This window comes from Acanthochromis polyacanthus, chromosome 8 (assembly GCF_021347895.1).
Source record: "Acanthochromis polyacanthus isolate Apoly-LR-REF ecotype Palm Island chromosome 8, KAUST_Apoly_ChrSc, whole genome shotgun sequence".
In the NCBI taxonomy this organism is placed as follows: Eukaryota; Metazoa; Chordata; class Actinopteri; family Pomacentridae; genus Acanthochromis; species Acanthochromis polyacanthus.
In genome coordinates this window covers 36,445,072-36,468,733 of record NC_067120.1, presented here as the reverse complement: position 1 = coordinate 36,468,733, position 23,662 = coordinate 36,445,072, and the positions used below count along the sequence as shown (strand labels likewise).

At 39.4% G+C, this 23,662-nt stretch overlaps 1 protein-coding gene across 1 annotated transcript; it reads right to left on the bottom strand.

Moving 5' to 3' along the window:
- Positions 1-152: 152 nt before the first annotated feature.
- On the bottom strand, positions 153-22,887 carry LOC110966203 (aminopeptidase Ey-like). The gene is made up of 21 exons (XM_051951436.1): positions 22,572-22,887; positions 21,083-21,386; positions 18,415-18,557; positions 18,102-18,238; positions 16,244-16,370; positions 14,045-14,199; positions 12,853-12,966; positions 12,623-12,766; positions 10,756-10,821; positions 9,964-10,029; positions 9,318-9,490; positions 7,591-7,667; positions 6,732-6,865; positions 6,590-6,645; positions 4,814-4,961; positions 4,617-4,708; positions 4,101-4,208; positions 2,275-2,442; positions 2,044-2,184; positions 1,186-1,267; positions 153-323 (listed from the first exon to the last, which is right to left on the bottom strand). Exons 1-21 carry the CDS (start codon positions 22,885-22,887, stop codon positions 168-170), a joined length of 2,907 nt encoding a protein of 968 aa, XP_051807396.1. The 3' UTR covers positions 153-167.
- Positions 22,888-23,662: the final 775 nt, after the last annotated feature.

Below are 23,662 nucleotides of genomic sequence, written 5' to 3'. Positions count from 1 at the left end.
GACATCATCACCATCATGTCTTGTCAGGGCAAGAGTCCACAAGGTGACGATGGTTGCCACGGAAACCAAGGATGAGACCAACACAAACACTCATGAGTAAAATCTAAGTACTTGCATTCATGAAAAAAGAACATTTTAAATTACACAAAGAACAAGTAAACTCCTTATTAGGGCGTAGATTCAGTTGTGAACCAGTTCAGAACATTGTTCTTGTTCTCTGTGACCCATTTTATGTTGCCCGTTGTTCTCTCGATGGACTGATCCAGTGCCAGAGTCCCAGAGCCAAAGCCAATGTTGGCATAATCGGCCTTGAACTGCTTCAGCTGAAAAACAAAACATACGATCAGGTGAGTGGTCTGAAAATGTACAGGTTGTTTTTTTTAAATTATTTTTACAAACATGTGCTCTCTACACACAAATATATTCTATTCCATATCTGTTGCTCAGAAACTCTGTTTGTTCTATCTGGATGAGTATTAGAGCAGACTGATATTTTCATGTTTCTACTTTCTTATTGGTTGTTGCAGCCAGGGTATTTCATTGTATATGAAAGTGTGCAATGACAATAAAGGTTTGATTGATTGATTGATTGAAGTTGAGATTCTAAACTTTTGGAGCCTCAATCTGCTTTAGAAAGTCCCTTTACTGGAGATTTTCTGGTTTCACAAACTACAAAGTTGTCCTGAAAAACTGTTGGTGTGTGGTCAAAGCAGCTGTGGAACTATAACTGAATAACTGGATGTCATCTACATGCTCTGGTTCTGCTTTTAATTTATTTACATCATGAAAACTAACATCTTCATCTGCAGAGTTTTATCATCAAAACCCTTCAAAGACCTGACAATCAGGTGCTGCAGCATCAAGTGACAATGATGAGACAAACTTCTGTATCATTGTGTCTCGATTTAGGCAGTGGGACAACACTGCCACCATCAGGTCAGACTGTGAATTACAACACTCAACAGTCATGATTGGTGTAGCAAACAGTCAAATATGTGAGGTTTTCTTGAGTTTAAACTAAATTTATGTTGCGTTAAATGTATGAAAAGTAAGAAAACTTGCTTCAGTTCGTAAGTTCAACTGGTTCTAATGTGTTGGGTCTGGAAATGTGGTCACAGCTTCAGTTTCGACAACTTAGAAGCAAAACAAAATAAACCATTGGAAAAAAACAAAGAAATATCAAACCTGTTGAAGCTCGAATTCTGTGGAAAAGCGTTCAGTGACTCCGTTGATGAGGTTGGGGAAGGAGTTTGATTCACTACCGTACCTGAGAGGAAATAAAGCAAGAGATAATCATCAGTGAACAGTAACTAAAAACTGAAGAATCCTCTATGATTTTAAAATTAACCATTTCTGACGAGTTCATTTCACTTTTTTACTGTGAGTGTAATACAGATGTATATTTTTTTTTTCATAGATGAACTTATTTAGGATAAGATAAGTTTTAATGACTCCCACAGTAAGGAAATGTGTGGTGTTACATCAGTGAAGGGGATAGGGTTAAATGTGTTGGAATAGGTAGAAAAGCAAAAAATAAACAAGAAATATACGTAGATCCTGTTGAAATTCTTCTATGTGCAGAAATGCAGATATTGCAGAGATTTCACTGAATGTGGAAAACAATATTCTGCATGTAAAAAAAACTCTTTTATGACACAGATTCTTCCACTAGTAGAAACTACTAATATTAAAAGCAGCGATATTGAACAGAGTTTCCGACATATAGAAAAACATCCCTTGTAACCCAGTTGGTGTATGACATCCCATGCTGCTATAAGTCTTTCCTGACCTGTCTACCAGCTATTTTAATCTCAGGCTTTAATATAATACTGTTTTTAATTGTCAAAATCACAAAACAATCACTCAAACATCAAACCAAGTTCTGATCTGATCAGGTGTTTATGGTTTGAGGACCAAAGGTCACCTGGGTTGCTCTGAGCACACTGGGTCAATAAAATCTGTTGTTGATGGAAACTGTTGAAGTCCTTATCTGCTTCCAGTTTGAGATGTGCTGCATTACCTACGAATCTTTGTTGTACTCACTGGCTGAAGATGTAAGACCATCGAGCCCTGACAAAGTCCCATGCCAGAGACTGACCAACCACATTGTTGGCGATGTAGACGATGGTGGACATGGCATCCTGCTTCCTGATCATGTCTGGGTTCAGGGCATATTCCAGATACCTGCACAGGTATGAGCAGACGTGCTGGTCAGTAGCTGTAAGTTAAGCGTTGTGATGTCATAAATATTAATAACTCTGTTTGTGGACTGACCTGTTCAGCAGCCAGGCCTGTTCGGTGCAGGACAATGCAATGCGTAGTTTGTCAACTTCAGAGGCAATGCTAATACTTTTGAATTTATCCCAGGCAAACTGCCACTCAGCAACACCTCCTGCTGCGATGGCGTTACAGTACACGGTGGAGCGGAGGTTGGGGTGGATCCTGAAGGAAGAAAACATTGATAAAGTGCATCAGATGACAGAGGGTCTCTTCATGTAGAGTTAGGCTGTAACTGTAGACTTGAAACGTGGGGACTCAAGACTTCAGGGCAAAAATATGAGGAATCTTAATTTGGGGACTTGAATGAGCACTTTGAACAGTTGAGACGTGAGTTGGACGAGTCTTGTTAAGGCTTGAGACCTGACTTGGACTACTTCTTAAAACACTTGCTTGACTTAAACAAGGTCTCCAAAGACTTGAGACTTAACTTGGACTTGAGATTTGACGTAGAGTAGCCCCCTAAATATTTTGGACCTGACTAAGGATTTGACTCGAAGTAGTTCTCTAAAGACTTGGGAACTGAATTGAACTTGACCTCTGAAGACTTGAGACTTGACTTGAACTATCTCTCTAAAGATTTAACACTTGGCCTGGATTTGACTTCCAAAGACATGATTCTTAAATTGGACATGACTTGAGGACCCAAGGCTTGAAGTGATACTCGACTGAAAATAGCTGTCTCGAAAGTCTTAAACCCTGGTTTAAACATTAGACTTGGCTTGCACTATCCCTCTAAAGTCTTGAGACTTGACTAGGAATAACTCTCTCTAGAAACTGAAGACCTGACTTAAACTATAGATGTAACTTACACTAACTCTCTAAAGATGTGAGACTTGGCTTGGACTAGTTCTCTAAAGACCTTTGATGTCACTTGGACTAGCCTTATAAAAACTTTAGACTTGACATGGACATGACTTGAACTAGCCCACTCAAGGCCCAAGATTTGGCCTGAGACTGGGAGTAGTTCTCTCTAAAAACCTAAAACCTGGCTTAAACTTTGGACTTGAATTGCACTAGTCCTCCGAAGACTGGTCACTTGACTTGGACTTGCCCCATAAAGACTTGAGACCTGACTCTGACTTAAGATTTGACTAGGACTAGCTCTCTAAAGACTGAAGACCTCATTAAGACTTGAGACTTGACTTGAACTTGCCTTTTCTAAGAACCTAAGACCTGACAAAAAACTTGAGACTTGACTTGCACTAGGCTTTGAATGATTTGAGACCTGACTTTGACTATCCCCCTCAAGACATGAGATTTCCCTTGGACTAGGTCTCTAAAGACTTGAGACTTAGACTAAACCGCTAAAGACTTGAGACTTGACAGGGTTTGATTTGAGCTAGCTCACTGTCAAAACTTAAAACCTGACCTGAACTTTAGACTTCACTTACACTAGCCCTCTAAAGACTGTGACTTGACTCAGACTAACCCTCTATCAACTTGAGAGTTTAATTGGACTTGAGACTTTAACTAGCCCTCTCAACACTTGAGACTTGCCTTGGGTTAGTCCTATCTGAAGACTTGAAACCTAGCTTGGACTTGACCTGCACTAGTCCTCAAAAGACAGGACAAAGACTCCCTCACTGACAACTTTGGACCTGACTTGAAATTTGGATTTTTATTAGCCCTCTAAAGACTTGAATTGAGATTTGAATTGGACCACTCATATATTAAGATTAGAGATTTGACTTGGACTAGTCATATGGAAAGAGTGGAGATTGACTTGGACTTAAAGACTTGACTTCTACAAGCTCTATAAAGACTACAGTCTTGACTTGGACTTGATCAAAGACTGCAGTGATGCTAAACTGTCGACTCACTTGTTGATGCCGGTGTTCATCCAGTCTCTGAACCAAGATGAGGTCAGCTCCTGACACTCCTGCAGGCCGGTCCTACAGGCCAGGCTGATGGCGTTCACCTGGTTATACCTGAGGAAGGAGGAGTGTGAACACGAGAAAGCAAAGAAAGTATCATCATAATAAACCTGCAGCAACCGTAAAAGCAGCAACCACGGAGCAATTCTTTTACTCCTCACGGCAAACCACAAATTCTGAACCACTGTTTCCATGTTTTTTCACTTCAGGGCAGTTCTACCAACACAAAACCAGTTTTGTTGCTTTTCGTGAACCTACACTTGAACTGTTACCTGTGCTTCCACCAATACAAAACAATTCATTATGGAGGATCTTCCAATTTTTAAAAATGAGCATCGAGAAGACAGGAAGCTTTAGGAGTAGGGTAGGATGAGAAAACACAAGTGGAAACTGTCTAACCGGCATCAGCACAGTCTAGACTGATCTAATATAGCCGTACATACAGTATTCATCTTTACTTACTGGTCCATGTGTCCTGTAGGAACATCAGCCCAGTTCCCTGTCAGGTTTTCGTAGTAGTTGAAGAGAGGGGTCACCTGTTTCCTCAGATAATCCTGTAAAAAGTGAAAAGACAGATTCAAGAATCCAGACGAATCATAAAATCTGAATCCCAATGACTATTTATTCATGTTTTTATTAGTCTAGAAGAAGAATCTCACCTGCATGGGCCCATAGACCTCACTGCGGTCGAACATCAGGTAGAAGTAGTCCAGGTTGTTGATGGCCGACGCCCACGGCATGTAGGCTCTCTCTTTGCTCAGGTACGTGGTGGTTTTTAGGGCCTCCACTGTCTGGATGATCTTTGCTCTTCAGGATACAGGATTGTGAAATTTAATCTGACATCCTTAATGTCCACATCATCAGCATCATTTATTATTTCTGCAGATTCACCAGATTAAATGTATCACTTCTTAAGACTGTAACACTTTGTGATGGGAAACCAAAAATAAACCCCACAAATATTTATCAAGTCTATTATTTATTTCTTCAATTATATTTTCATCTCACTTGTTGTAACTCATAGTAATATAACTCATCAATGTTTCTGACCTGCACCCAGATATTGATGAACAAACTGGTCTACTGTTTGAAAGTCATAAACCTGAGTTTATTTCAGTCTCATTAATGTGTTTATCACATCTCTGAATTATGCTAATGCATTATGAGCATCAAACGCTTCATTTCCTGCATTCTTCTGAATTCTTTTTGTGCATCAGTATACAGCGAAAATGTCTAATAATGTAAGGACATCAATAAATTCAGGTGACAGGTGATGGTTCAAAATATAATGGAATATTTATGAACATGATTACATTTTTCACCACAGATTGAGTGTTTTTTTGATGTCATAATTCATAATTTTCAAGAAATCTACACCAAATTCTGCCCTTTACCTGTGTGTGAAAATGAAAGGGTTTTTTTTTTACTGTTTTTGAGCAATTTCAGCAATTTGTTGCTGAAATTCAGACAATAATTAATAAAATCACAGAAACAAAAACATAGATTTATATGTTTATTGTGAAAAAAGGTCATTCTCTTGACGGTAAAATTACACTATTTTTTACTGTATTTAAATTATCAAGAAATAATTATTTGCCATTCTTTGCAAAAAGAAAATATGTATATTAAGAATTTAAAAATGTTTCAAAGCTGTTATACACATTTTAAAGATTTTGATGAATCCGATATCTTGTAAAGTCACGTAAACCACTATTTTACACGTTGAATGTAAAAAAGAAAAACTCTAAATCATGTCCACATCAAAAATCTGTATTTTTACAAATGGAAATTTGCTCTTTTATGATATCTGCCTATAAAATTATGTTTTACTGCATTTAAATCAACTAAAAATATCATTATTTTACAGATATCTGCTGTTTTTTTTCACCATTTTTACTTTATTCATGGCCCAGTTTCGGGTCACCCAGACAATTCCATGTTTTCCATGAAAACTCATTTTTATTCATGTGCTAACATAACTGCACAAGGGTTTTCTAGTCATCAATGAGCCTTTCAACACCATTAGCTAACACAATGTAGCATTAGAACACAGGAGTGATGGTTGCTGGAAATGTTCCTCTGTACCCCTATGGAGATATTCCATTAAAAATCAGTCATTTCCAGATAGAATAGTCATTTACCACATGAACAATGTCTAGACTGGTTTTATGATTCATTTAATGTTATCTTCATTGGAAAAAAATGCTTTTCTGTCAAAAATAAGGACATTTCTAAGTGACCCTAAACTTTTTAACAGTACTGTATGTTTTCTGACATCCTTGCAGCCACATGTTGACGATTTATTTACATATTTTTAGACATTTTGTGCATCTTCAGTACAGTCTTTTGGTTCTACTTAAGTCATCAGTTTGTCTACATCTCCTCATCATGACCACCATCGTCTGTTTGTGTGATGCTAAATGTGTAGGACTTACCTGGCCAGGTTGAAGGCGTCGTCCACCAGCTGGGCTCTGTTGATCACTGGAATGAGCTTTAATAACAAAAGCAGCAGTTCAGATCAAGAAGTCCGTCAGTAATCAGAGTAACGTCACCGTGTGAACGGCGACTGGATCCTACCTCATGGTCGGTGTTCAGAACATTGAGGAGTTTGTCCCAGTTGGCCTGGTCGTAGTTGACCCTGTAGTATCCCACCACGTCGATGTTAGCCAGCACCCACTCATTCCCCGTTACCTTCATCGCCGGGATTGAAGCTAAATAAAAAAAACACTATTATTGTTGTGTTACATGAAAATATAAGACAGAGACTTCAGTTTATTATTATTAGTCTTTGGGTTTCATTGTCTCAACTGAGCAGATTTGTCATGGATATGTTGGAATCTAAACCTCATTTAAGGGTTTTAACACCATATTTTCTACAATGCAAACCCATCTGAAGACATAATAATGTAGTGAGGAGAATGTATTGTTGGATATTCTATGTATTGATACGGGCTTTCTGTTCTTTGAGGCATCTGATTGTTTTAAATATTTCAGGGGTCATTTCTCTTAAAGTGAACTCATATTTGTTTTTCAGAGTTTCTGTTCATCTTTAAAGGAAACTCTGATGGAGAGTGATACCAAATTAAAAAAAATTCTTTAATAGGTCACTAGTTTTTACTTTAAACTCAAATACAAAGAACAGTGTGTTTTATAATTAGAACCACTATTTTTTTTTTACAAAATATTCTGTCATTTGCAGCTAAACAGCAGCGAGTTTTCACAAGATTACCTGGAAAAAATGAAGGCTCTATTATTGAGTTACCACACATAACTCTGTATGTTTTTCAGCACTATTGAGACTTACATTTGATACTGATTTATACCCTGAAGAGTTAAAATGCTTTGACACATGCTTGCCAGCAAGAAGCAAGCAAATAAATCACTGTGAACCCATTTTATCTCTACTTGTGACCCTTGTTGTGTCTGCATGATTTACCTGATTTCGTCTCCAGCCACGTCAGATTCTGCACAGCTCCGGTCTTCATCCACCGCATTGGAACGATCCACTCATAGCTGCAGCAGAAAAATAATAATAATTCTAATAATAATAATAATAATAATAATAATAATAACTTTATTTATAAAGCACCGTTTATACAAGAATGCACCTCACAGTGCTTCACAATCATAAAATACAAACGTTAAAATCAACTAAAACATCGCTATCATAGTGAATAAATATAAAAGGAGGAAATGCAATAATAAAAACAACAAACAACAATAAAATAAACAGTTTAAAAAGAAAAAGTATTTAAGAAGAAATAAAACAAAATAAAATAATAAAAGACCTAACTATAAGCCTTAACAAATAAAAAGGTTTTAAGCCCGGTCTCAAAAAGAGAGAGGTTATCTGCCTCTCGAACTGAAGGTGGGAGCTGGTTCCACAAGAAAGGAGCCTGTTAGCTGAAGGCTCTGCCTCCCATTTCTATTTTTTAAAATTCTAGGAACCTCCAATAAGCCAGAATGCTGGGAACGAAGTGTTCTGGAGGGATGGGGGTTATCAGGTCTTTCATGTATGATGGGGCTAGGTCATTAAGCGCTTTGTATGTGAGAAGAAGAATTTTGAATTCAACTCTGGATTTTACAGGGAGCCAATGAAGAGAAGCCAATACGGGAGAAACATGATGTCTTCTGCTAGTTCTTGTCAGTACACGTGCTGCAGCATTTTGAATTAGCTGGAGGCTTTTCCAAAATGCCTCCAGCATTTTACGGCATTTAAATCAACTAAATGCCATATTTAAGGAGTGTGATTCCCAGCAGGAATCAAAAATTCAGGGACATCCTGAAAATAGAGAGTTACAATAGTCCAGTCTCGAAGTGATAAATGCATGGACAAGCTTCTCAGCATCTCTCTGAGCCAACATGTTCCTAATTTTAGTAATATTACGTAGATGAAAAAAGGCAGTCTTGGTGACATTTTTAATATGTGAATTAATGGACAAATCCTGATCAAAAATAACTCCAAGATTCCTCACAGTGGTACTTGAGGCCAGAGTAATCCCGTCTAAGGTAACTATGTGGTCGGATAATCTATTTCTAAGGTGTTTAGGACTGAATATAATAATTTCAGTTTTGTTTGGATTGAGGAGTAAATAATTAGAAGTCATCCAAGCATTAATGTCATTAAGACATGCTTGGATTTTGAGTACGTGATTGGTTCTGTCTGGCTTCATAGATAAACAGATATGAGTGGCATCTGCATAGCAATGAAAATTAATGTCATGCCTCCTAATGACGTTGCTGAAAGGAAGCATGTATAAAGTAAAGAGTAAGGGTCCTAACACAGAGCCCTGTGGAACTCCATGATTAACTGTGGCATACGTTGAAGAGGAATCATTAACATGGACAAATTGTTGTCGGTTTGATAAATATGACCTAAACCAGCCAAGGGCTGTTCCTTTAATGCCAAAGGCATGTTCCAGTCTCTGTAATAGGATCTGATGATCAATAGTATCAAATGCAGCGCTGAGATCTAACAGTTTGTTGTTTATTCTGCTTCTTATGAACTGGAAAATGAGCCTTTACTAGTGGCTGTCATTAAAGTTAAAAGGATTGTAAACTAATAGAAGAGTTATAGGTGATAGTAGAACTGATAGTAATAAAGAGAACAACAGCAAACAGTGGGAGGAAAGGATGATGGATGAGATAATGCAGCATAATTACTTGTAGGGGGAAGGAGTGGTGACTACAGATTCTGGATCCAGCAGGAAGTGCTTCTGGGAAACGTTTCCAGTCGCGGTGTTGATGGTGACCACAGGGAAGCCCATCTGCAGCACCCAGGTGTTCATGATGTTACTGATCGGCTGAGGTAGGGCAGTACTGGTGGTGTCAACAGCCTGTGGAAGCAGGAAACAAGAAAACACAATGTAAATGCTGCAAAATCAGTCAGAATGGATCAGTTTTGGTTTTAAGAAACACTATCCTAATTTATTCCTGGTTAATTGAACACTTGTTTGCTGACCTGAGGTCAGTCAGCTTAATATCAGTCTTTGTCATGGTGCCCCTTGACAAGCTAGGAACTGCCCACCTCCTCTGGTAGCTACAGTGTTAAACAGTAAAAGGCTTCACCTGCTGGAACAATCAGGTACTACAGCTGATCTGCTGTACTTGAAGTGTATATTATCTAGGAAAATTGTACATAATAAATGATTCTGATTTTCAATTTTTACAAAAAAAAACTCTCAAAGAAATTCAACTTGTCTTCTAGTGATTTATGGTATGTGAGTGTTAAGATGATCAAATCACTAAAATGAGAGGAGAGGAACTAAGAAGAGCAGTAAATGTTCTTTGTCTGCAGTGGAGAACGTACCATCTGCAGATGTGTCCAGAGGTCTGTGTAGACGGTGTTTTCAAAAGCAAACTCCTTCAGGTAGGTCTGCAGGATGGACAAAAAACAGTAAGATCACTTCAGAGACAAAACTTTGAATGAAATTCTGCAAGTGTGATGCAGCTGGTCGCAATATCCTTCAACTGTGACGTGTGTTTGATCTCAAGTGTTCAAAACTTGGGTCATTTTTCCAGTTGTCCATTCACTAGTTTGTTCAGTTTGTAAACTTCAGTATGAAAGTAGTCTGATTTTGATGTAATGTTTGATTAGTGGTGGAGCCATTGTTAAAGATAAGATAAGATAAGATAGACTTTATTAATCTCACAAAGGAGAAATTTACCGTTACAGGGCTCTTAGAAACAAAAAACAGAGGAGTGCAAAAGTCACGAAAGGCTACAAGACAGGCGCTATGGGACAGTTGGAGTGCACAGATATGGAAACACTGATTAGTTCAGGTGTGGCACACAAAAGATTCATTGTTTTTGACCACAGGCTGGCAGTGTTCTTTTTTAGTTGTATTTGTTGGACATTCGATTTGTGGTTGAATCAAATAAATGGATCGGCATATCCAACCAAAGTAAGTGACCTGATGTCTTGTTTGTGGAAGCAAAGAACTAAGAAGCACGCCAATGAAGTCGCAAGTACAAAACCGGGAATGGTGCATCATCAATTGGTTCTTCCGTGTAGGGAGCAATGAATAATGTATGTCAAAGGCTTAATTGGCCAAAAACCCAAAGTACAACACTCGAAGATAATGCGAACTGGTGTCTTTACCTGGAACCCCTTTTTAAAGACGTCTTCGGTTAGGAAGTCTGACATCATCCTGACAATAGAAGCTCCCTGAGGGCAAGAAAACACATTTTAAGATGTTATTAACACTTTCTTAATCAAGCTACAAAGGGTTTAACAAAAATAAAAAGAACATCAAACTGATGAAAATGCTAGAGTTTTCTTAAAGTGTGGCTCTGACTCATTTATGGTATATGTTTATAAGACACCACCCTCAAATAATGGAATTTAAATATTAAATGATATAAAGATGCATGTTGTTTTGTGGGTTTTTTGTGTCTCTGTAGCTGTTTTTCATCTTTGTGTCTCTTTGTGGTCATTTTGTGTCTTGATCATTGTTTTTGTCTGTTTCAGTTGGTTTGTGTCTCTAACCCCCAAATTCCACATAAGGCGAAAGCGCGGCGCCGCGCTCTTGAATCGTACTGCACAGCACTTAGAACCCATTCTCTTCTATCAGACAATTTCCACTGCACACGCTGTGAGACACCAGCGCCGTGTCCCTAAAGCGCCGGCATGCGCCATGGCGCTGGAGATTCGCTTCAGTTCTATTTTCTGCGCCACCGCTTCCATACCTCATAAATTCACTGTCGTTGAGAAAGCACCAGACAGGAAGTTAAACCGGAACTTTCAAAATAAACCACAATGCACGACCTCTCGGGCGTGAATTTTTTCCGATATGTTGTTATTACACCTCCGGAGGCACGAGCATCAGGTTAACAGGGTCCCAGATACAACACGACGCCATGGGCGAAGAGAAATTACCTTTTTTTTAATATAGAATAAACCATACAAAATTAACTATTGGTAAAGAAAAGCACTCATTTGAGATCAAAACATAAATCATGTACTCACCCATGCTAGAAGTACTATAAATCACAGAGCAATGTGGCTGGGTCAAGCAGAGCGACCTTGTAGAAGCAAAATAAGGTGTGGTTTATTTATTTTCTGTTTATATCATGTGTTGTTATCGTGTCATATCGCTATTCACACGAGAGCCTCTCCGAGGAGCAGCCCTCCCCATCCGGACGGCGCGCCGCTGTGCTGCGCTTACAGTGTGCTTTGACTTTCGGAGCAAGACGGCGGCGCTTCGCTCTGCTGGCACAACCCGGTCTCACGGGGATTCGTGAAACTGTGACGTAAGTTTTTGTTTCGGTTTCGTGCGCACCAACACGATGTCGTCATGTTTTTCGTGCAGCTCACCACGAACGAAACCGGCTGTGGTAATCACATCTGAAAGTGGTTTATACCGGCGGATTCATGACGATCTAAGCTGTCCATCGGCGTTTGCGGCTGCCGCCGCGGCCGCCTACGCGGCCGCCACCACGGCCACCAGACATTCTTTAAATTCCTATGCGAATTCGTCGGATTCATGACGATCTAAGCTGACCATCGGCATTTGCGGCCGCCGCTGCGGCCGGATGTCCGGCGGTTTCGTTCGTGGTGAGCTGCACGAAAAACATGACGACATCGTGTTGGTGCGCACGAAACCGAAACAAAAACTTACGTCACAGTTTCACGAATCCCCGTGAGAACGGGTTGGCTGGCAGCACGGCGCTGTCGCGTTATGTGGAACTTCGGGGTTAGTGGTTGTGTATCCTAACGGTCATTTTCTGTCGCTTTGTGGTACCTGTGTGTCTCATTCTGGTCATTATGTTTCATTATGGTTGTTTTGGCTCTCTTTGTGGTCATTTTATGTCTCTTTGTGGTCATTTTGTGTCTCCTTGTGGTTGTTTTGTGTCTCCACATGGTCAGTTTGTGTCTCTCTGGTTCTGTTGTCATTTATTAATCTGAAAGCAAATGGAGCTGTACCAATCTATTTTCTACCCGTGCAGGTCTGACTGTGTGTGGTTACCTTGCTGTATGCGATGGTGTCGAACAGCTCATTGATCTGGGCTGGTTTCTGGATGTCTTCTTCTTTAGAGGTCAGAGGGTGAGAAGAGGCCAAGGCGTCGACGGCGAACACTTTGTGGACATCATTAAGGACAATGAGGTCTTTCTGTTGGGAGACAAAGGAGACACTCAGAACTCCAATGATCTTTGGTATCGATCACGGAGGCCGTGAGGTGGCGTGTAAATCCTTACAATGTTCCAGGTGGGCTCAGCTTGGTGTGCTCCCAGGTACTCGCCGTAGGTCGCGAAACCTTCGTTCAGCCACAAGTCATTCCACCATCGCATGGTCACAAGAGCGCTAAACCACTAAAGGGACAGCACAGAGAAAACATGGAAATGCGATGCTGCCAAACACAAAGTCACCAAGATACAGGCAGTTTTAATAAAAACAATGTGGACTCAATGCCATGAAAACTACAATGCTTTCAGAGGTGAAATTTGAAGAAATTTAAGTCTCAAGATGCACCATATTGGATATTTAATTTTTATGCATTAACAGGACTTGGTCTCAAAGGTTTGAAATTTGAGATGGTAATTTCACAGTTTTTTGGTGGTTTTAGGATGTGAGAATCGCAGAGAATCAGAGTTAAAATTCCATTTAATTTGTCTTTTTAGGACTTGTGACTCGATTTTAACTTGTTTTTGAGGAACTGAAGCTCATCTTGATCATATTTTCCAAGAATAAAAAGACGATTAAGACTTGATTTAATTTGTTTCCTAGAACTTGAGTGTACTTTGAACTTGTTTTCTTGAACTTTAAACTGAAACTGAGCTACTTTCCAGGACTTGAACCTGTCTTGTTGAACCAGAGACTCAAACTGAACTTGTTTTCTAGGATGAAAAACTTGACTCATACTTATTTTGAGACTCAGTTTGAAGTTGTTTTTCAGCACTAAAGACTTGCTTGAGATTCACCGTTATCTTGTTTTCTCGGACTTGAGATTTAACTAGAACCTATTTTGTAGGACTTCAGAATTGATTTGAACTTGTTGAACTTGTCAAGAACCTGAGACTCCATTTAAACTTAGTTCCAAAAGGTAAGACTCAATTTGAACTTGCTTTCTAGGACTTGAGGCTTGATTTAAGCAACTTTCCAAAGAATTGAGATTTAATTTGAACTTGAGATATGACTTTGTTTTGTTTTTTATGACTTTGACTTGAACTTTCTTTGTAGGACTTTAGACTCAGATTGAACAGGTTTTTTGGATGTGAAATTTGACGTAAACTTGTTTTATAGGGCTTCAGACTCAATCTGAACTTGATTTTCCAGACTTGTTTTTAACTTATTTTGTAGAACTTGATCCTCAATTTGAATTTATTTAAGGAGTGTGATTCCTTGCAGGAGTTACAGAAGTTTCCCTCCACTGCTGGCTTCATTCCTCACCATGTGAGCCAGCTCATGGGCGATAACGGTGGCGATCCTCTCCTTGTCGGAGTTGGACGAGTATTCCTCATCGTACAGCAGCGACGTCTCCCTGTAGGTGATCAGACCCCAGTTCTCCATGGCTCCAAAAGGGAAGTCTGGCAGACCTACCTGATCTGATATCAGAAAAATGATCTGTGAGTGTTACACACGTGGACAAAATTGTTGGTACCCCTCAGTTAAAGAAGGAAAAACCCACAATTCTCACTGAAATCACTTGAAACTCACAAAAGTAACAATAAATAAAAATTTATTGAAAATTAAATAATCACAAACAGCCATCACTTTTGAATTGTTGATTAACATAATTATTTAAAAAAACAAACTAATGAAAAAGGCCTGGACAAAAATGATGGTACCTCTATAAAAGATTGAAAACTATTTGACCAGAGTGACATGATTAACTCAGGTGTGTCATTTAATTGACATCACAGGTGTTTCCAAACTCATAATCAGTCAGTCTGCCTATTTAAAGGGAGACAAGTAGTCACCCTGCTGTTTGGTGAAAAGGTGTGTACCACACTGAACATGGACAACAGAAAGCGAAGGAGAGAATTGTCCCAGGACATCCGAAAAAAATGATAGACAAACATCTTAAAGGTAAAGGCTATAAGACCATCTCTAAACAGCTTGAAGTTCCTGTGACAACAGTGGCTCATATTATTCAGAAGTTCAAGACCCATGGGACAGTAGCCAACCTCCCTGGACGTGGCCGCAAGAGGAAAATTGATGACAAATTGAAGAGACGGATCGTTGGAATTGTATCCAAAGAGCCCAGAGCAACCTCCAAAGAAATTAAAGGTGAACTCCAAGGCCAAGGTACATCAGTGTCAGATCGCACCATTCGTCGTTGTTTGAGCCAAAGTGGACTTCATGGGAGACGACCAAGGAGGACACCACTGCTGAAAAAAACTCATAAAAAAGCCAGACTGGAATTTGCAAAAATGCATGTTGACAAGCCACAAAGCTTCTGGGAGAATGTCCTTTGGACAGATGAGACCAAACTGGAGCTTTTTGGTAAGGCACATCAACTCTATGTTCATAGACTCAAAAACCAAGCATAGGAAGAAAAGAACACTGTCCCTACGGTGAAACATGGAGGAGGCTCAGTAATGTTTTGGGGCTGCTTTGCTGCATCTGGCACAGGGTGTCTTGAAAGTGTGCAAGGTACCATGAAATGTGAAGACTATCAAGGCATTCTGGAGAGAAATGTGCTGCCGAGTGTCAGAAAGCTTGGTCTCAGTCGCAGGTCATGGGTCTTCCAACAGGACAACGATCCAAAACACACAGCCAAAAACACCCAAGAATGGCTGAGAGAAAAGCGTTGGACTATTCTAAAGTGGCCTTCTATGAGCCCAGATCTGAATCCCATTGAACATATGTGGAAGGAGCTGAAACATGCCATTTGGAGAAGACACCCATCAAACCTGAGACAACTGGAGCTGTTTGCTCATGAGGAGTGGGCCAAAATACCTGTTGACAGCTGCAGAACGCTCATTGACAAATACAGAAATCGTTTAATTGCAGTGATTGCCTCAAAAGGTTGTGCAACAAAATATTAAGTTATGGGTACCATCATTTTTGTCCAGCCCTATTTCATTAGTTTGTTTTTTTAAATAATTATGTTAATCAACAATTCAAAAGTGATGGCTGATTTTGATTATTTAATTTTCAATAAATTTTTATTTATTGTTACTTTTGTGAGTTTCAAGTGACTTCAGTGAGAATTGTGGGTTTTTCCTTCTTTAACTGAGGGGTACCAACAATTTTGTCCACGTGTGTAGTCCAGTCTCTTTACCAGCATTTAACAGCAGTGGAAGAAGTACTCACAACTAAACTTAGTAACTAAAGCTGCCCGATGAATGTACAGTAAAAAGTACAGTAGACATGTAGACAAATAAAAGTTTAAGTTGGCTAAAACTTTCAAACTCAAGCAGAGGTCCATAAAAATATGGCACTGCTTAAAGATAGAAACAACAAAGTTATCAAGGTTGCTGTCATTTTATGTCTCTTTGTGGTCATTTCATAGTGATTTCCTGTCTTGTTGTAGTTGTTTTGTGTCTTTCAGGTCATTTTGAATCTCCTCTGGCCCTCTGGTCTATTAACTACGCTCTGTGACTTTCCAACAAGAAATAGAAAAAGTCACTGTGCCTAACTTACCAGACTTGGGCAGAGGGTAGCTGACATTGTAATACTGCTCAAAGTATTGTAGCATGGGTCCAGTTTTGTTGAGAGCGTAGTCTCCTTGGCCGGCATCGATAGCAGGCTTCCGGGCAAAGATGCGGATCTGAACACCCACACAAAACACACAATTAAACATTCAAATTCAATATCAACTTGTAGCTTTAGACATTATTTATTTTGGGATAAATTTATTCCTCTTTCTAAGCATACTCAGAAGTTACAAACACAAGATGGACATTTAGTTTTTACCTATCCACTAGCACTTTCACAGCCTTTCTGTTTTTGTCGTTGTCTGTGCAGTCTCGTTTATTCACTGTGTCCACAGAAACAACGATGAGCGCAGCCTTAAACGTCTCCTTACGCTGGGTTTCCTTACTATTTACATACATCACTGTGTGGCACAGTGTGTTTAATGAGACATCAAAATAGTAACCCCCCTTTTTTATTTTATTTTTGAACTGAGTGAAAACTAAGGACTCTAAACATAAGAGCACTACTTTGTCACTTACTTGCATTGTTTTGTGATTTTCAGTGAATTCTCATACTAACCTCAGCTTTTTCAGCAGAGGGCGCTCTGGGCCCTGTACTACACTGACTATCAGTAGCTGAAGTCGAGTAATGTCATTGTCAGAACTTGATAAGTTTAAGGGTACAAGCTAAAGAAAGCGCTCCTAATCTGAACTGTACATCTCTGTTTCTAACGGAAAATCAATGTGTTGCACCAGAGTGACCAGCTCATCATTCAAATAAGTGGAACAACTTCATCACTCATAAATGTTTAGACTGCTTAAATATTACGTTTTTTACAATATGAAAGGTGTTACTAATTTGAATGTTATATTTTTGTCTCTTCTTTTATTCTGAATTTGAATGTTTTCTCTTTTCCTGGATTATGCCAAGTTCTATTTCATTCTTTTTGTATTGTTTGTGTTGTTCTACGTGGATTTTTTAGTGGTCATTTTGTGTCCCGAGCAGTTTTGCGTGTATTCATTTTAAGTCTCTTTGTCGTTGTTTTTTGTAGGTCTGCAGTCCTTTTGCATCTGTTTGTGGTCATTTTTGAGTTTAGTAGTCATTTTGTGTTTCTTTCTAGTCATTTTGTTTCTCTTTGCTGTTATTTTGTGTTTCTGTCGCCATTTTGCATCAGTTCGTAGTCATTTTGTGATAATTTAGGGGCCTTTGTAGTTATCTGTTTCTGTGTAGTGATTCTGTCTTTCTTTGTATTCATTTTGTGTCTTGTTGGGGTTGTTTTGTGTCTTTGCATTCATTTTGCATCTCCTGTCACCTTCTAGTCTTTCAACTGAATTCTGTGAGCTTTCAAAGAAGAGATATATGATTACTTTTGTGTTCTGTATGAAATTTGTGAAACAACTTGTCTTGCCAACATGTTTTGACCAGAACATCTGATCTTGCCCAAAATTCTCTACCTGTAGTGGCTGCAGCTTTATGAAACTGTTTCCTGTTTTTATTTGGTGGCAGTTCTTGGGTACAGTTTTGGAAACACGGTGGTCTGCTTTTATACAGAAAAAAACCACAGCTTGTTCACATTTAATCAAAACAACCATCTGTCCTGAACCTTCTTAAAGCCTGGAGTCTGGATGTGAACCACAGTCACAACATTTTGTACGCCCTCCACCCACCCCAATTTCCTGTTTTCTCTGACACAGCTCATAAATGTTCCACTTCATCGCATTTTGAAAATATTGCTGCATTCCCTTCCAACCTGACTTGCTGGCAGATGTCTGCATTTGTTATGAGTCAAAGCTGGTTTGTTTGCATTGGGACGCACTTGAACACTTACACTTGTTAAAAACAGTTGAAATCTTTGAATAATTACCAAAACATCACTGCTGTTGTCCTGGATGAAATCAAATTCGCTGACGATAAACGCCAGCAGGTAGGTGGACATTCTCTCAGTTCTCTCAAATTTTGTCACCAGCACATTTTCACCATCCATGGTGACGTTTGTTGTTTCTGTAGACGAGAAAATAAAATTCTTAGTTATACTTTGAACCCCCCCCCCCACACACACACACACAAGTGTGTAAAAAAAAAGAAAAAAAAAGAAGAAGTTCTGGCATTAACTTTCTCACAGATTCAACTCATTTTACCTGAAACTCAAAATTACCCCATCAAGTCCCCAAACTCACCTATTTCCTTGCCATTGGACAGGGCTACAGTCCCCAGGTCGTGGATCAGAGTGATGTCGAAAGTAGCCTTCATCGCCGGCTCGTCAAAGCAGGGGAAAGCCTTCCTGGCATCCGTCGCCTCCATCTGAGTGGTCGCAATAACCCTGACAGGAAACAGAGAAATGAAGCTTCAAGAATGACATTTGTAACAAAAAACAAGAACCACATGACAGAATTTATATCAAAATGAATAACAGAAGTAAGCCCAGGGTTTCTTTAGCCTACAGTGAGGATGAAAGTTTGGGGACCCCAGGTAAAAATTTGTATTAATGTGAATAAAGAAGCCAAGGAAAGAGGGAAAAATCTCCAAAAGGCATCAAATTACAGATGAGACATTCTTATCATATGTCAAAAAAAGTTAGATTTTATTTCCATCATTTACACTTTCAAAATAACAGAAAACACAATAATGGCGAACTTCTGATCTCCGCTGTAGCTTAGCATAAAGACTGAAAGTAAATCAGCTAGCTTAGCTTCCTAAAAAGGCTCCAGAAACTCAGCAGCTATATAGTAGAGTGGCTGCAAAAAGAACCAGCCGTGCACATGAACAAAAAAATCAGTTTGATTTCTATCCAACTAGTTTGAAACAGCAGACGTGTTGAAGGTAAAGCTCTTCCAGAAAAAAAATCTAATTTTCCCACAATGTTATGTGACTGACCTCAAGAAACTAGTTCAACATCAGTGCAAAGATGAACCTCTGTGACAGAAAACATTTCTTTGAATGTACAAGACTGCGTACATTAAAGAGTGTTTGTAGTTGCATTCTTGAGACACATTATATTTCTCACACTGTACATTGATTTTATTTATATGAAGTACTCGTAATTTTTTTGTGTGTTTCTGTAGTTGTTTTGTGTCTGCTTGTAGCATATTTGGAGTCATTTTCCTTTCCTGAGTTAGCCTAGCCGCGCTAGACAACCCACGGCAACGAATTTAATTCTCTGCCAGGGTGGGTCTAGTTACCCTCCATAAGCCTCGAGGCTGGATTCTCCTAAAACTGGCCGGACGAATCACCATGAAGTGTAGAGTCAGAAGGCGGGCGTAACTAAGTGACGACAGAGGCACGACGATTCTGACAGAAACAACCAGAAACAACTAGCCTAGCCGCGCTAGACAACCTACGGCAACGAATTTAATTCTCTGCCAGGGTCGACAACAAAAACGACAACAGTCGTTGAGCTCCATTAGCACCGACTGTGAATAATCTTTCTGTTAACATGTCTGTAATATACTTGAGCTTCACACATTGACTGTATAAATAAGGTTTCACCAAACGCCCGCATCCTCTGATTTCCGGCGCTCTAGGAACTCCGTCAGCCTATTTGTTGCGCTGATTGGTTGTGTACCTACCCAACTGCTGCAGAGGGATTTGATAGACAACCTTTTAGCCCGCCTCCCTCCCTGTCGAGCGTGCCTAGACCCTTGCGTCTTCAGACCTGGGTCTAGCGTGGCTAGGCTATCCCTGAGTTGTAATTTTATGCAAATTCTAGGTCACTTTCTTGGCTGTTGTAGTCAATTAGTGTCTCTTTGGGTTCATTTTGAGGCTCTACATGATAATTCTGTGTCTCTTAATGGTCATTTTCTGACTCTTTGTGGTCATTTTGTGTGTTGTCATGGTTGATTTGCGTCTTTGTGGGCAGTTTGCACTTGCACGATTTCTTTAGATACAGCATGGAGAAAAACACGTGGGGTTTGTCCCACATTACATTTCTCAAGGAAATGTTGTTAATTAATGAATTGTTATCACGTTGCAAATACATTGATGATGAAATATTCACTGAAAATGCTTTCACTGCCTCTAATTATTGTGAAACTTGTACGTACTTCATAATTTCTTCTTTAAATTTGTTTGTAGTTTCATTTATATTGCAGATAATCCGTTGTTTTTTATTAATACTTTGAAATTGAATGTTTTTACGCTAAATTTCTGTCTTTTTAAATATTTCATTACATTGCTATTTAAATGTGCTATACAAATGAATCTGTTGAGTCGAGACAGGATATTTTTTCATCTGAAATATCTAAATTTATAACACAATATTTGTACTTGTAGGGACTGCAGTGGTAATAAACTGTTTCCTGGTTCTGTCATAGTTCTTGGTTAGGGTTCAGGAAATATGGTGGTCTGCTTTGATACAGAAATAATCCACATCTGAATTAAAAATAATCAAAAAGACCACCTTTCTTGAACCTCATCAGTCTTTTTCTTTGGTGTCACAGTCGTTCTCTTTGTAGGCCTTCCATCCACCCCGACCTCCTCCTAATTCTCATTAATGTAGTACTTCATCGCAGAGCTGCAACCACTGACCAATTAATGAGTTGGCAACTATTTTGATATTGAAATTCTAATTGTGATACTAACATTTGATGGTTCCAGCTTCTCAGATGCAAAGATATAATGGGTTTTTTTTGTCTTGTACCACAGTAAACTGAATATTGTTAGAGGGAAGTATCGCCTTGGGGCATTTGAACTGTCTCTTGGCTTTGGTTATTAAAAGAAATAATATGCAGAAAATTTAGTAAGGAAAATAACCATGTAAGTACACAGAGGTCTAATTTGGCCATTTGGAATATTACTGATTGCTCTGCAGGTACTTTTCAGTTGTTTCATATGACAAATAACACATACTTCAGTTCTCCGTTCTCAATGTACTCGCTCCTGTAGAAGCCTCCGAGGTCGTCAGAGAGTTCTCCTTCAAAGGTGGTTTCCAAGATGTAGTAGTTGCCCTTCGTCAGGTCACCCTTCAGCTGCACGACCAGGTACTGAGTCTCATTCTGCAGCCACACGGACTCGATGCCGGGGACTGTGCCGCCGTTGACTGCTGTGAGCCTCGCCGAGGGGCCATTGCTAACTGGACTGTAGCTCAGCTTGTTTGAGTGGATGAGGATCAGGTTGGTAGTCTCATTCACCAAAAATTCCACAGAAGATTCACCTGGAACAACATTTAGAAAATGCACACTGCAATTAGAAACCTTGCTGAGTGGAGTTGAAGTTTGAGATCCCAGAAGCAGCCATTAAAGAAAGACACCGGTACTAAATGAGCAGAAAAAGAGACTGTATGTTAGGAAGTACTGTAACCCAATGATTGTATGCTTAACTTTGAGCTGATTATTGTAATATTAAAAGTTGATTTGGGATAATTCTATGTAACCAAGTGATTTCTAACTGCATATTTGGTAAAGGAATGTGGTAACGATGACTGAGAGGACTCGTCCAGTCTGTCCTGGCAGTCAGCACAGCTGCACAAAAGGAGTTCTTTTTCAAGTTAGACATTGAAGCAAACGATTATTGGAAATTATTAGTCATCTTACTGAGCTTACAGAACAGTGTGTGCTAATAATAAGAGTAAAAGCTGACAGAGACAAGTGTGTCCATGGGGATGTCCAAAACGTACATAAATGAAGAGAAAGGACATTTTAGATGGAGTTCTTCGCTGGACCTCGTTACAGTTGGACCTTATCTGATAACCTCCAGGAAGAAGGATTATACTTTGTGAAAAGTTTGATCTGCAGTTCTACTCAGAAGGAATAATGGAATATTTTCTTTACCCTGTCTGATGGAAACAGAGGAATACCAACCTTGCATTACTGAGAAGTGATGATGGAGTGTTCCATAAATTTTGTTCATAGGGATGAAGAGAATATTTAGGATATCTTAATCTATTTTAGTGGATTTATAAAGATGGAGTATGCCCAAATGGATAACGGATTATTGCAGACTTGATTGGAGTCTAGCCTTTCTATTCCCCCTGAACGAAGAGGAACCTCTATAGGGGATTTGGACCTTGTACCAGGTTTTCCTACCCTACTAGGAGGATTCCCCAGTAGTCAAGTCAGGACAGAGTTAGCCAGCTCTGGCCAAGCTGTCTACTCCCTTCCTCTCAATTACTCTATTAGGTGATGCTATTAGAAAATCTCAGTTCTGTATTATTAACCAAATCTATTAACTGTAATCATATATCAAAGTATTTGTAATCAAGAGCTGTTTCTGTGCCCATGCAAATATAAACTATTTACCTGCATTTGAAAAAACTAGTTTGCACTTTTGATTAACCACTAATTAAAATCTGATGGTAGTAAAAAGTGGGGGGAAAAGTGTCACCCATAGAAAGCCATACCAGTAAAGATGTATTTTCCGGTTGCATCTGGAGTCAGTCGTGGCCTCAGGGTGACGTTATAGTGGATTGGCACCAGGTTAGTGGGCAGCCGATACTTGTCCCAAAGCTCATTGGATGGTTCAGCTGTCGTTGGGCCGGGCGGTTTAGCTGTCGTCGAGCTGGGCGGTGCAGTCACTGGGGGTGGGTTACTGTCATTGTTTTTCGCCTGTTCCTGCGAGTAAACAACAGACAGAGCTATGATAGTGGCCACAGCACCCACGGCCACCACGCCACACACTATCCCAACAACTTTACTGATGTAGAAACCCTTCGCCATGATGTCCGTCTGCACTGGAGCCCCACAACGAGTCACTTCAGGTGAAGATGAGAGGGAAGCTTTTATTGGGCTCCAGCTCCCCTCCCATCCACTGCAACAGGTGACACATTAACAGTGAGACTGTAAACACCCACACCACCTGGTGAACGGAAAACCACTCCCTCATGCGCAAGAAGGGAGATTCTAGGAAGCTGCAATGTCTAACTCTAATCTTGCATTTTGTCTCACTTTCAATCTTGAGAGCAAAAAAGCAGCTTGTATGTTTTGATTAGGTTAAAAAAAGTAAAATGACAAATAGTTTACAGTTACAGTAGTATTTGTGTAATTTAAAGCTTTAATACGTTTGCTTAAAGTTTTGGTAGTGGACTTTCTGATTTTAGTTTGTTTTTGTTTTGTTATTATAGTTAATTATTTCATCACGTTAGCGCACTTGTGCTGAAAAACAATGATCTAAACTATCCCAACTTTCTAAATCTTTATGTTTTGGACAGAACTGAATTAAATCGTCTCAGGTCTGTACAAGCTAAAGTTTCATCTCCTTCCAGACAGTGATTCATCAAATTCTACCAGTAATAATCTATCTCTGGTCTTGTTCTTATCTCTGCAGCTCTCTGATAAAAACGTCCATCAGCTCAAAGGAAGCACGAGACGGCCAAAGTCAAAGCTTTATTATTATTTATTACGGTGACGTTTGGGGACGTGGTGTTATGATGTTCACATTTAGCTCCCATTCTCTTCCAGAACATTTAAAAACAGCAACGGTTAATTTAATCGT